This window comes from Arvicola amphibius, chromosome 7, assembly GCF_903992535.2.
Source record: "Arvicola amphibius chromosome 7, mArvAmp1.2, whole genome shotgun sequence".
Classification (NCBI taxonomy): domain Eukaryota; kingdom Metazoa; phylum Chordata; class Mammalia; order Rodentia; family Cricetidae; genus Arvicola; species Arvicola amphibius.
Window position 1 is genome coordinate 102,538,324 of NC_052053.1, and position 14,829 is coordinate 102,553,152.

At 45.3% G+C, this 14,829-nt stretch overlaps 1 protein-coding gene across 1 annotated transcript in view; it reads right to left on the reverse strand.

Annotated features, from left to right (window-relative positions):
* The window catches only part of Syne2 (spectrin repeat containing nuclear envelope protein 2), a 301,471-nt gene that overhangs the window by 77,873 nt on the left and 208,769 nt on the right, over positions 1–14,829 (reverse strand). Inside the window, exons 70-78 of the mRNA XM_038337460.1 lie at positions 14,198–14,339; positions 10,279–10,410; positions 8,648–8,800; positions 8,262–8,471; positions 6,574–6,675; positions 4,711–4,830; positions 4,362–4,562; positions 2,481–2,654; positions 933–1,064 (exon numbers count right to left, since the gene is read on the reverse strand). Coding sequence (XP_038193388.1) covers positions 933–1,064; positions 2,481–2,654; positions 4,362–4,562; positions 4,711–4,830; positions 6,574–6,675; positions 8,262–8,471; positions 8,648–8,800; positions 10,279–10,410; positions 14,198–14,339 — 1,366 coding nt within the window. The remainder of the gene's footprint in view (positions 1–932; positions 1,065–2,480; positions 2,655–4,361; positions 4,563–4,710; positions 4,831–6,573; positions 6,676–8,261; positions 8,472–8,647; positions 8,801–10,278; positions 10,411–14,197; positions 14,340–14,829) is intronic.

A 14,829-nucleotide genomic window follows, 5' to 3' on the forward strand; every position in this document is an offset into this window, starting at 1 on the left:
ACACCCGGGAGTAGGCACAGGAAGAATGTAAAAGAATGGAAGACGGGACGAGGTCTATGACACGCTGTCCCCTGGGACCGCTGCACACATGAACTCACAGCCACTGTGATGACCTGCATGAAACCTGCACAAAATCCAGCCAGTTAAAAATTATGGCATGGGGCTGGAGAGATGGCTCAGTGGGTAAGAGCGGGTCCAGCTTTTTACACCATATCAGAGCTCAGTTCCTGGCACCCAAATGGGAGAGATTACAACTGCCTGTAAATCCAGATCCAGGAGATATGATGCTCCCTTTTGGACCCCACAGGCACTGCACTCACAGGCAAACACACACGCACACACACGCACGCACGCAAAACGAAAATAAAATCTGAAGTATCCCCCTCCACGCCATGCGCATGGCGCTGGGAGGGGCTTCCAAGGTCCTGCCCCTGACCATGGAGCTATTGGCCAGTTAGTAGTGGCTGCTGGGGGCGGGTTTGCTTCTTAGGGTGTTGTTCACCGGCAAGATAACCCCATATCCATGTGGACTAATTAGTCTCAGTGGGTTATTTAAAAAGTAAATCAAAGAAGTTGGAAGGGAGAAATAATAGGAGTTGGGGAGAGTTGGAAGGAGGGAATAGGAGGTGGAAATTATTAAGACGAACTGTATACACCTATAAAATTTTCAAAGAATAATGAAAAGAAGCTAGGCCTTAGAGACAAGGTCACACATGGTAATGGATAGAAACAGGATCCAAGCCAAAGTCTTCACCCCAATCCAGATTCATGCTTATCCTGAAGATTCCACATCCTTCTGGATACATCTATCAGTGGGTGGTGTGATAAAAAAATGTTCTTTCAAGTCAACCATTCAGCATCGAAATCCAGCTGCCTTGTTGGCACACAAAATACCGTAGTCCGGGCCTATCATAAACTAAGAAACACGCTACCTGATAAAATGAAATCCTTTCCAGCAATCTTTCTTCCGTCTCTTCCACCAGACTCACAGAGGGCAATGAAGAGACAAGAACTTCCAGGTCCTTCTCAAGAGATGCGTAGTTGTCATCAAATTCCTCCCATTTCTGGACAACAGACACCAGGAGTCAGTTCCAGGGAATGACAATCGTTAAGCCAAAAACAAACACTGAGACCAGAAGAAACGGAAATGTGGACCCTACGTAGACTGCAGGTGCACCTGAGAGGTCACATGGTATCAGGAAGAACTCTGTCAACAACGGGACACATTCCCACTACTTTTGAAAAAGAAAAGTTAATCCCACGGGTATTTGTATATACTAATGTACTTTATTAATATGTTTATTTGCTTGTAGTGCTGGGATCAAACCCAGGGTCCCATAAGTAGGTAAGGGTTGTACCACCGAAGCATGCCTCCTGCCTTCACTAGAGCTTTATACTAACCTTTGGAAGCTGGGCAATAGGATTAAGAGAAACACACAGCACATGAAGGTGCTATCTATCCTGAACGCCACTGTGAAGGCCCCACAATGTAAAGCAGCCCTTGTTCTTACTGGGAGAAGCAAAAAGCTAATTGTGAAATGCTTTTTTTAAAAAAACAAACAAACAAACAAACAAACAAACAGAGGAAGCCTCCATCAGGCTGTTCTTGCCTCTCTGATGCAGTCCCCAATTCTAGTGAACATTGTTCTACTGAGCTACCTGACACCTGCCTGAGCTCATGGGCGATAGCAGTAGGGGGAGGGCCCTTGCCTCCCCCACCCCCATGACTATCTCTTTACCCTTAGTGCTGCCTTGTCCTAACTCAGTGGTGCTCAGAACACATCATCCTACCGCCCCATTATTTCCATGGTAGTCCACTGGCCAGGATTCCTGAACACTAAAGAACTGAGTTATTGACATTAAGCATTGTCTCTTAGAAAAATAACCTTAGCAATTCTCCTTTCTATTCAAAGAGCAGCCACTTGTCTTACAGAGCACTCACTCGGTCCAGGAAAGCTTTTAAAACCACCATTACTTTAAAATCAATCGGACAACATAACCAGAAAATAAATACTGTCACCAGGAAATAATACTGTGTTTATAACATGATAAAGTTGGGGTATTTCCTTTTAAATTTTCCTTTATGGGCTAACATCTGCTGTAAGTGGTTTAGTGAGTTAAGGGGAAAGCTTCAAGCTGAAAAGGACTCTCTACATATGTGGTTGACTTTCGTTTGAACTGAGGCCGAATTAGCACGGATGCATTTTCCCGACAGGACATGCATGCCCAATAGCTCTAAAAGGAGCTTAGGCTGTGAACCACGGACTGTTTCATCCCATCCATGGCTGTCACACGCCTCCAATGCTACCCATTCTCAGTATGACAAGCCCCAGCAGACCTTGCACAAAGTGGGGAGGAGTCACAGCGAGACCCAACTCCGCCTTCCTTTCTGTTACACCTCCATCAGCTGCAGCTCAGATGCCCCCATGCCTGCAGTGGGTGGAACCCAGGAAGCCCAGCTCAGAGGTCATGTGACATACCTGCAGCACACTCTGAAGCTGGGAGCCTCGCAGGCAGGCCTCTTCCCCCAGAGCTCTCACTTCCGCCTCTTGTTCCGCCCCAAATCTCTCGCCCTTTTGCAACGATGGTGGAGACATTATTGCCGAATAGGTTTGAATCAACAACATGTCAGCGACGAGCTTCTGGAAAAATCCCTAAAATATGGGAAAGGTTTCTAGTACTTATTGTCAAATTTGGAAAATTATAAAAGCCAAGATACTTTAATTTGTTTACCCCAGTTCCTTTGACCAGCCTCCCTCCTGTACTGGGCGGTGACCCCAAGGCCTCATTCACACTAGCCAAGGGCTCTATGATGGAGATGTGACTGGGTACCCCCAGTCCTATTTTACTGTTTATTTTGAGGGAGGTCTCACTAAACTGTTTAGATAGGCCTTGGATTTGTGCTTCTCCTGCCTCAGTTTCCCAAAGCAAATGGTATATATGGCCTGTGCCACTAAGCGTGGCTTAATTTCTTTTAAAAAATCCCCAACCTCAGGAGGTCATAGAAAGAATCATATGTATAGTGAACATATATGTACAGTGATACATAGAATCAAACATATAGGCACATGAAAGAAACTAAAGAGGTCCAATCTCCGAGTCTCTAAAGAACAGATGGAATCTTAACGAATTATCAAGACACACTATCCTTAAGTAAAACTGCCACCAAGCAGTGACCATTAGTGTTAAGTCAATTTCCTTTTCTGCTATTATCTTTCTGATTTAATTATTTTGAGTTTTAGAATGTTAGAAGGTGGTTAATAACTCAGGAGACAAACGGTCTTCAAATGATGTTCAGTGTGTGAGCCCGAGCATCCCACAGTCAACAGAGGGTGCTCCTCAATCTGAGCGCCCACTGAGACTCTACACAATGGCCACGTGAGGGGAATTTGCTAAGGGGCTGATTGGGCTTCTTTCAGGGGGCTATTCTTCACCCAGTGACTCCATTTACCCAGCTGCTTCCTCTAGTTGTTTGAAGGGGCCCCTTAATTTTAAGAACCCCTTCTCCTACTCCTAGAAGTAGACAAATACATAGAAAGCTCGTAAAAGTATCCAACAAGGAGCCAGCGTACAGTGGCACGTCCCACCTGCAATCCATGGGCCACACGAGGCAGAACATAGCCACAAACATTGCACAACACAAAATCCTAAACTCATTTAAAACATATGATTTAGCAGGGAGAGGGCTGATTCTATTGCCTGGTTCTTGAGTATGAACTTTGTTGATAACAATGTGATCACAATGTCAAACCCACTGTGAGGGTGACTATGTTCTCTCTCTCTCTCTCTCTCTCTCTCTCTCTCTCTCTCTCTCTCTCTCTCTGTGTGTGTGTGTGTGTGTGTGTGTGTTTTAAGACAGGGTCTTACAAAGTAGTCCTCCTGGAATTTGCTATGTAAGCCAGGCTGGCTTTGAACTAACAGAGATCTTCCTGCCTTTACTTCTCGAGTGTTGGGATTAAAAGTCTGCACAACCGTGCTAGGTAGATCAAGAGAATTTTGTATAATGAAATGAATGGAAAATGAGAGGACTAATTAAAGCATTAGATTATAAACTTTTCCTTTTGATTCCAGCTCTCAGGAAGGCCTTTCCAAACCTCCCTAAGTCAGTGTCTCAGAGTTAGATTCATTCTAAGTTAGATGCCCTCAGAGGATGAATATATATTTTAATTGTAGATTTGCTTAAGGACTCGTTGATAAAATGTCTACCTTCTCAATCAACAAAAAGCTCCGCGTAGGTGTGAAGCTTCTGAAGGAGCTTGTAAGCAGAATTCTATGTGCGTCATCAAAGAGGATGATAGATAGTTATTTCCTCTGCACACTTGGGAACAACCAGAGGTTAAGGTCACCAAGGAGGTTCTTACCTTGTGATCTTGTAATTGAGCCTGCAAAGCAACTTTACTCTTGGCGTGCTGCAAGGGGCTACTTGCAAGCTTTTCTTTTCCAATACTGACTAGTTCCACCATGCCTTGCAGCAAGGCATCCTGCTGGCTCTGGGAGAGGAACGGGCTGCTGAGTTCTAGGTATTTGGCTCTCAGGATTCCCCACATACTGTCAAGAACATCCTGAAACAGAGAAAGCAGATGTATACAAGCATTTCAACCAGCCAGGAACTTAAATCAGACAAAGAACACATTGAAACTCTTGGTGGAAGACCCAAGCCTTGTCCCTTATGCCCACGGTGCTGAGTGAATGCTTTCTGCCCATACTCACCTCTAACTTGTAAACATCCTGGAGTAAAACATGGGGGAAATGGAGCCTTTCCCCCTCGTTCCTTAGTTTGGCGACTTGCTTCTCCGAGTTCTGCAGCTCTGCTGTATGCACATCTGCCTTCTAAGTGAGAAATCAGACAGGAGAGAAATACCATTATGAAATCAGGAAGCACGTGGAGCCATCAAAACAGAATCACACACAGAAGTGCCTTGGGAGCATAGAAACAAACCAAGGGGAAAATGGAAGGCCTGTCCTGACACCCCGTTCCACCAACATGCAGCTCTTCTTGTCAGTCTCCCTGGAAGTGCCAGAGTTGAATTTGTTCCCAACACATTCTACGCACATACCAAATGAGGCATGTGTGCAAACTGCGGGATTCATGGTCTCTGCACCTCAGTGTTCTGAACGCTCCTCAGCTCTTCAACACCGCTTCAAACCATTGCAGTTACCTTCCAAAAAACTAGCTTGGGCCAGGGGTGGTAGTGCACACCTTTGCACCCAGCATTTGGGAGGCTTAGACAGATGGAACTCTAGGAAGTCAAGGCTAGCCAGGTCTAAGCAGTAAGTTCCAGACCAGCCAGGGCCACATAGGGATACCCTGTCTCAAAATCATCATCCTCATCATCATCATCATCATCATCATCATCATCATCATCATAGCTAATATTAGCAAGGTTACAGTGATCCATACTCGGTAGACTAAGGAAGGAGAATTTGCTAAGTATAAGACCAGCCAGGTAGAAGAGTGAAACCCTCCCCAAAAATTTAAAATGAAACCTAAAAAAAAGAACAGAACAACATCCAATCAACCTTTTCCATGTTGCTGGAGATTAAACCCAAGAGCCCGTACTTGCTTGGCAAGTGTTCTACCACAAGCTATACCCCCAGCTCGCAGGGTCCTTCTCAGCAGGGACATGGTATGCCACCCCATCCTAAGGTGCTCGCAGGTCCATCCTCAAACTGTTCTGCTAGATCTATCTTTATGCAAGTATTCTTTTAGTCTGTCTGTCTGTCTGTCTGGTCTCAGGGAGTCCAGGCTGGTTTTAAACTCTCTATATCGCTGAGGATGACCTTGAGCTTCTGGTCCTCTTGCTTCCACCTCCCCAGGGATGGAATCACAGGTAATCATCACATTTGGTTTATTCAGTACTGGGGATCAACTCCTAGGCTTTATGCAAGATAGCCAAACCACTACACAATTACCTTCCAAAAAACTAGCTTGGGCCGGGGTGGTAGTGCACACCTTTAAAATCCAGCATTTGGGAGGCTTCGACAGATGGAACTCTGGGAAATCAAGGCTAGCCTGGTCTAAACAGTAAGTTCCAGACCAGCCAGGGCCACATAGGGAGACCCTGTCTCAAAATCATCATTGGTCTTCTACCAATTGAGTCACATCCCCAGCCTCTTATTTTACCTCTTCAGGGAGAACACACATCCAGATCTTAGAGAAGCAACGGATCACAGTGGGTTCTCAATATTAGCTCAGTAAATGAAGGGAAGCTGTTGCTGAATGGAGGAGCACTTATCCTTAAAACCCTCATATAAGTCAACTGGCCCCTCGAAGCTGGACTTATCAGGGTTCCAGTGGACGAGGTAAGGGCCTCTTTACCAACACCTTTGACAACTGTAGATACACTTAACTTTTTCCCGTTGACAGAGGAAAACGAACTGTTACTTTAAAATATTATGCTTCATGAAGTACTACATGAGCCTTACATTTGAAGGTGAAGATTAATTGTTCTCATCGGTATGACCACTTAACCTTCACCATCACTTGCCAAGGGGTATGCTTCGGACAAGCAGCTGATGCCCAAGACTCTCTGGTCTGAGGTCAGCTTCATTTGAACTGTTTTGATTGGTTACCTGAAGCTGTTCGCCAATACTCTGTCCACTGATTGCGTTCAAAGACTGCTGTAAAGCCATTTTCTTCTTAATGAGTTGATTGTATAATCGCTTTATTTCATTCTGCATATGAAAAAGGTACATGTAGGGAATGGAGAAATCTCATTAGACCTTTCTCCCCTTTTTATTAAATTGAAATTTTCTGAAAAGTTTCAACATGAATAGAAAGAGAATCACCCACACACTCCATCTTTGAGTTCAGCCTGCCCCTGGATCTCACTCAATAGACCTAACTTCCCTTCCCTTCGGATTATTCTGAAGTACATAGCAGACATCAAGTCATTTCATCAATACTCCCAATGCAGATTAAAGGATAACACCCCCTCTTGCTAAAACCAGTACAATCTCCCCCTGCCCCAGGATCAACTAATTCCTTCAAATGATTAATGACCCAGATGGGGTGCAGACTTCTGTAATTGTTTATAATTTTTCTTTTTGGTGTTCAATTGGAATACCACTGAGGTTTTTGTGTCACAAGCGAGTCTGTGGTGTTCATCATAGAAGCAGAATGCAAGCCAGGACAGTAGCTCTTTCAGTTGTCTGGCTCCCCTACTCTTTTTTGTTTCTTGGATTCATATATGTAAGAAAACATGATCCATTTGTTCTGAGTTTGGCTGATTGCACCCAACACCGGGTGCTGACATGTTCTCCCACCCTCCCCATGTCTGTTTTACTTGGATTCTAGAAGCTTCCTGGATTCAGAGTTGGCTGGTTTGTCTTGTTGGGTTTTGTATGTGTGTGGTATATGTGCACCAGTGTGCATGCAGCAGCCAAAAAGGTATTTTCTTCTGTCACTCTTTACACTGCCATTACTGTCATCAACAACATCGTCATCATCGTCATCATCAAGACAGGGTCTCCCCCTAAACCAGAAGCTCACTGCTGTCTAGGCTGGCCACCCAGCTCCCAGGATCCACCTCTCTCTGCCTCTTGTACTGAGGTTACAGGCATGTATGGCCATGCCTGGCTTTTACATGGCTGTTGGGGATTTGAACCTAGGTCCTCTTGTTTTTATAGCAAGCTCTCTAATCCATGAAGCCATCTCCCCAAGCCCTTAGGTTTGCTTTTTATGGGCCAGATTTCTTCATTAAGTGGTGTTTTGTTTTGTTTTTCATGGTGCAGCTGTAGCAGTTTCCCAGCTCGCCTGCTTCCAGACCCTCCCCTTAACAATCCATCGAAGCTCTGGACTGTCATGGGATCGTCAAAAATAGTAGCCGATCCTTCTGGCCTAGAAAGCTAAATAAAACCACTCTCCATGACAATCTCTAAGTAGCAAATGTAGCCGGGCGGTGGTGGCGCACGCCTTTAATCCCAGCACTCGAGAGGCAGAGGCAGGCGGATCTCTGTGAGTTCGAGGCCAGCCTGGTCTACAAGAGCTAGTTCCAGGCCAGGCTCTAAAAAAGCTGCAGAGAAACCCTGTCTCAAAAAAACAAAACAAACAAACAAACAAAAAAAAGTAGCAAATGTAATACAAGAAAAGAAACACCATGCTACATCATCTTGACACCCACACCTTTGGAAGGGGGCCTCATTTTCAAGTAGTTTCCCACCAAGAGCAAAGGCACGATCTCCCTCAGCACTTCCTATAAGAGTTGATGGTCACTGAGGGTCCGGGCTCCCCAGAGTCAGCCATGGGCTCAGAGTCACACCTGATAGCTGCTGCTGTGGTCAAGGCCAGCCTTCAGGGATGAGCTCCTCCAGGCAGCTTTTTCCTGGGCACGCTCCAGGCTGACTTTCAGAGCATCGAAACAGTCAGGTAGCCGCGTGGTGTCCCTGCCATGCCACGCCACAGCTTTCAGAAGTGCATCCTTCTTGTCGCCCAGAGCTAAATAAAGCTTCTTCAGCTCCAGAGCCAGTTTCTGCAAGATGGAGGGGAAGGAAGACAGGCAGTGAGCTCTGGCCTGAAGTACCGCCGCCGCAGAAAGACGGACACAGGTGCAGAAAGACGGACACAGGTGCAGAAAGACGGACACAGGTGCAGAAAGACGGACACAGGTGCAGAAAGACGGACACAGGTGCGTTAGGTGTGCAATACCTCAAAGAGCGCCTGCTGGGCAGCCGCATCTTCCCTGAGCAGCTCAGGTCTCTGTAGCAGCTCCTCCACACTGCCCAGGCACCGACTGAGGCTCAGAAAGAGATCAAACAATCTTTTATCCAAATCAATGTATGTTTCTTCTGTCATACTTTCCTAAATCATGGAAAAAAAAATTGTTAAGATTCCTTGCCTTCCTAAATGTGTGCTTTCCACATTTCCATTAGCATATGCAATTTATACTACGCTTTTAAGGAGGATTTATTCTTGGATATTCATTCTATGCATGTGTGTGTCTGTGTTGGGGTGTATGCATGGGGGTACAGGTGCCCATGGAAGCAGTTACAAGAGGCTGAGAACCAAACGTCAGCACTCTTAACCACGGACCCATCTCTCCAGACTTACTTTCTGAAAAACTTATGATAAACTGTTTCAACTAATGCTTGCTAGATGACCAATTAGTTAGTGCTTTATTAACAGATGAACTAATCTACCTACTCTTGTGAATTAAACTGTACAATGAATAAATACAACAAAGATTTTTTTCCCCCTTAACACTGAGAAAAACAAGTTTAAGAATATGAGGCAACTGAGTACTGAGTGGAATTAAAAGATGAACCACTAGGCGAGGGGCATCCAGGTGAAGATGCAAACCTCCTCCTACCGCTCCCTGCCTCCACATTTTTGAGGCAGGGCCTTGCTATGTTCAAGCTGTGATCAGCTCAGACTGATCTCGAACTCACAAACCTCTTGCTTCTGTCTCCCGAGTGCCGGCATAGCAGGCATCAACTACATTACCGGCTGCTCTTCCTCACTTTTCTGGAGGGACAGCGGTTAATTAAGCACGGTGAGGAGAAGAATGCTTATAAGGGGGACGTCCGAGGGGTTAGTTAGGAAGAGCTCTCTTAAAGATAGAGATGGTGGTGTAAGGGGGACTCAGGAGTGTCAGCTATGGGTTGACTGAAAACTGAGGCCACTCAGAATGGGGTATTTCCAAGGGGCCCCTGGGGCTGAGCCTCCATATGCTGGTAAGTTGGAAAGCCAGAGCCCCATTTTAGCACAAGTTATTGGAACCAACTTTTTCTCTGCCTTGAGTTCCTGATTAACAACAACTATTTGGGGAGTAAGCCACGGCCCCTAAGACATTAGGCCACTGAACCAGCCTGCTGCCATTCACCCTCACGTGTGCTTCGTTTCCTTGCTGTCTTAGCTGAGGATACCTACCACCACCAGCACACTGGTCAGAGTAAACTCACGCGAGGTTAGGACCCAGGGCACTCTGGAGACCTCACTAAGCAATCACCACCCCCTTACATCCTGGGCTCACATTCAGAAGTCTTTGCATATTGCTTTGGGTAGCCACTGCAAAATTCACCAGAGCTGGCAAAGGGCTGGGCACGGAGCTCAGCGCTCAGCGAGAGCACGTGAAGTCCTCGATTCAGTCCCCAGCACGACACAAACCACCCAAGTTGGCAAGCAAGAAAAATTCCATTTCTAATCCCAAGACTCATTCCGTTATGATTCTATTAACTGCACGGTGAAGGAGATTATGACCATGTGTGATGATGACCTCCTGTCTTTCTTTCTGCATACTGTTATTGCCATGAGAAAAATTCACAGAGTGTAATTTCTACCTGTGTCTGAAGGCGGTTTGCTTCTAGGCGGAAATCTTCGAGCTGGGTGGTGTAAGTGTGCAGTTCGTCGGCCGTAGGGCATCTGAAGTTATACACACTCACACCAGGCAGTCTGCTCGTATTTGTGGCCACCTGTTCGGAAGAGAGAAGCTTAATTAGTTATAGCCTGGGCCACTGTTGGAGCTAATGTAAACGCGATGAGAATGCCTCAGCACACAGGTACCCTCTTCAGCAAGCCTCTGTATCCTGTCACTATAGAAAAAAACAAGGATCTGTTTAGCTACTAACATGAGGGAGAAAGCACAATTAGAGGAATTCATAAAGCCACTAATTTATAGACATATGTGTTTATTTAGTATTTTTGGCAGTTCTAGGGATTGAACCCAGGGTCTTCTATATGCTAGGCAAGTGCTCAACCATTGAGCTGCATTCTCAATTTAATCTTTCAATTTAATAAGCTATTCAAACCACAAACTTAGCCAGTCTCTCCTCCCCCCCATTTTTTTCAAGACAGGGTTTCTCTGTGTAGCTTTGGCTGTCTTGGAACTCAGTCTGTAGACCAGGCTGGTCTTGAACTCGGAGATCCGCCTCTGGAATACTGGGACTAAAGGTGCGAGCCACCACTGCCCGGCTACTTAGCCAGTTTTTTAAGTAAGTCTATTTATTATGTACTAGTTTGTTTACTAGTTGGCTCCTTGTATAGCCAACTCTCAGAATGAGATACAAATCACAATTAGGAAAAAACCAGGCAGAGGTGGTGAGCACCTTTAGTTCCAATATTCCAAAGGCAGAGGCGGGTGGATTTCTGAGTTCAAAGTCAACTTAGTCTACAGAGTACCAGGACAACCAGGACTACACAGAGAAACCCTGTCTCAAACCCCTGCTACCCCCGAGAAAACCCCTAAAAGTCAGTCACAACTAGGGATAGATCCACATTTGGCTTGTTATTGAAAGGGCAAGCCAGCGTTGGAACTGAACCATGTTCAGAAGGAACAGTGAGTCTTGACAAATTTCTCAAATTGAAAAAATATTTTATAACATCAATGGCGTGCCAGATTGGATGGGGCGAAGTCCATGAGGCTTCATGCTCTGTTGGATGGTCCTATACCGATAAGTACATTGGCATCACAAATTACAATGTGTGGACTATAAAAGAAGATGGAATAAAGGAAGGGAACAGGGGTGTATATCAGAGAAATTTGGGGAAAAGGAAAGTAAGCATAGTCAGAATCCATTGCAGGCGTGCAAGAAAGTCTCAACTCACTGACAAGCTTAAAAACGAAACGAAATACAACAAAACAAACAACAAAACCAGGTTGTGGTGATAGAAGACTCTCCAGGGGAAAGAATGGATAGGACTTTAAAAGATACTTATATACATATGTTTTAAGTGGGATTAGTAAGGAGAAATCCAGACAAAACCCTACCTAGGAGCCTAATTCAACTCTGAATGGTGAAATAAGGTTCTGAGCATGAAATACATTCCCGTTAGACTGGAAATCAGAACTCACTGGGGCCCTATGCCCAGACCAAGTAAGTGCATAGCTGACTAGATAAAGCCTGGTAGCTGAGTACTGGAGAGAAGATGGCTCAGCGGTTAAGAGCTGATATAGATATGAATAATTTGTATTGATATGGATTTTGCCTTAGTGATTTAAATTTAAGGTCAATTTTATATGTATATGTATTTCTCATCTTGATTAAGGTATTGTGATTGTGTAGTTCATTTAAAATGTAATGTATAATTAGGAAGTATAGGTTGCTAATGGATAATCATCCAATAATAGTCAAGCTTGTAGTCATGTTTGTTAGATTTGATAGATGTGCATAGATATATTTCAGTTATATAGATATTCTTCATATCTTTCAAAGACTATAGAATATAGAATTTACATGTTTTAATAACTTAGGACTTTTCATGACGAGACATGTCTGCTCCTGGCAGCACCAGCTACTTTAAGAGGAAGATGGGCATCGAAGAGGATCCTTATGGAGTTTGATAGCCATTTGGGCAAGAAACTGCTCTTGCCTGGACTGTCGCATAAACTGGACACAAAGAACCTGCAGAAAGAGGACTGCTGAACTTGCCTAAAGGTGAGATGGTCTTTTGAGGTTCCTGATTTGTGAAAGCATCTGTGAGACATTCTGAAGGACACAGCAGATAGTGACTGAACTGCCTTTGAAATTTCCTGCTTCATGGAAATGTCTGCTGGATACTTATGGGTATGTAGGCCGAAGATGGATGCCCCAACGGTACAAAAGAACTTTGGGTGACTGTCTAGGTAGCAAGATGTCTCTGTGATTTCTAGAGTTTTGGAAGTAGCTTACTTCTTGTTCACCTAGGTAATATTATATCCTTCTGGAGTCTTTGATGGAGTTGAAGAATAAATAGATAGTTATAGTTTTCCTTAGTTATGATAAAAGATAAAGTAGATATAAATATTATAACTAATTCTTGCTTGATAACTGTTCTGTTATATGTAATTTTGCTATGTTAAAGTTAAAGCCTTTTTGTTTAAACAGAAAAAGGGGAAATGATGTGGGAGGGTCTTCTGTTTGAGTTGATTTCATTGGTTAATGAAGAAACTGCCTGGCCCATTTGATTGGCCAGCCCTTAGGTGGGCAGAGTAGACAGAACAGAATGCTGGGAAGGGAAGTTAATAAATCGCTATGCCTCTGCTCTCTGAGCCAGACTGCTATGCCTCTCCTCAGGGAGAGAGATGTGATGACGCTCCGGCCCAAGATGGACATACGCTAGAATCTTCCTGGTAAGGCACCACTTTGTGGTGCTACACAGATTATTAGATATGGGTTAATCAAGATGTGAGTAAGAGGCTGAGACTAATGGGCCAGGCAGTGTTTAAAAGAATACAATTTGTGTGTTGTTATTTCGGGGCATAAGCTAGCAGGCGGCCAGGAGCCAGGTGGGATGAAAAGCAGGCCTGGCCGCAGCTCCTCACTACAAAGAGCATTGACTGCTCTTCCAGAGGGTATGGGTTCAAACCCCAGCACCCAACAGGGCAGCTCACAACTGTAACTCCAGTTCCAGGGGATTTGACACCTTCACACCAATGCACATGAAATAAAGTTACATAAATTATAAAAACAAAACACAACCTGGTGGCCGGGAGCAGCCAAGCCAGGCCACTCTCACTTGTTCCCCGTCTGGAGAGAACTCAACGTACACAAAACGGGCCATTGGCACAGGCTGGCACGTGACAGGGTCTACAGAATCTTCTGATGCATGAGTGGCATGTACACACCATTCTATAGGTGCTTTGTAAAATTTAGTACACGTTATTTCAACAGACAGTAACTAAGACGCCAGACTGCCATAGTTGCTATGCTAGGCACTCAAATGTGAACCAAGCAGACACGGATTTTCTTCTCTGACCTTCTAATGGTGAACACAGAGCGTTACAGCTTGAGTGTCCCTTGTGGGCTGCTGGCACTGCTGTGGAAGGTGACCTTTGAGATGTGAGGTCTTTCGGGTGGATGTGGGCCACTGGAGATGGGCTTTGAGGGTAACAGCATGGCCCTACTTTGGTCCCTGCTCCCTTCCTGATCCACCAAGATGTGAACAAGCCATGTGAAACGGCCACTGTAGAGGGAGCTGACCCAGCGGCTTCGCCGTCCCCCTCACGATGACCTTCTGACACGGTGAGTCAATCATCTGTCCTTCCTTAACTGTTCTGTTCCAGAAACACGCAAATGAATGCGTAGGCAGAGAAGCAAATAAGAAGCATAGTGAGCTCCATGACCAGGGAACAGGGGCTACAAGAACAGAAAGGGAGGGACGGAACGGGAAGAAGCCCCAGGGTTCCTCTGCTTTCTGAAAACAAACGGGCACATCGTGCGGAGAACACAGGTTTCTAAGATGAGCCCTTGCTGGGTTCCCGAGAGAGAGAAGCACACAGACCTGAGGCTCCACAAGCTGAGGTCCTGGGGGATTTGGTCTTGAAGTTAGTTCATGGTGAAGGTACAGCCACTTGTCACCACTCTGGCCCTGGGGTGACAAGGCTGAACCTGGAGCCGCATTTCCAGGGTCAGGAACCTCGCCGCTTGTGAAGAGGAGAAAAAAAAGTGTGAAAAGAATTCACTCACTCTCTCACACACACACACACACACACACACACACACACACACACAAATCTCAGATTACATTTACACAATGTTTCATGCCGGATTTTAAAATAAACAATTCTTCCAATACTAAATATCCAAAAGTGGCTGGAAGGTCTGGAGAGTTGGTTAAGAGCAACTTCAACTGGCTGCTCTTGCAGAGGACCCAGGTGCAGTTCCCAGGGTAGCTCACAACCATCCCTAAATTCATTGTCTGGGGATCTGAGGCCCTCTGCTGACTCCTATGGGCACCAGGCACACAGCGGCACACATACATACACGAAGGCAAAACACTCAAGCACCTAGAGTAAACAAACCTAAATTTCCCTTTTCTGGGGCGGGGGCTGTCACTCAGCTGGTAGAGTGACTCTTGTAGGCACGGTACCCTGGGTTTGACCTCCAGCATCACACAAGCCAGGTGTGGTAGTC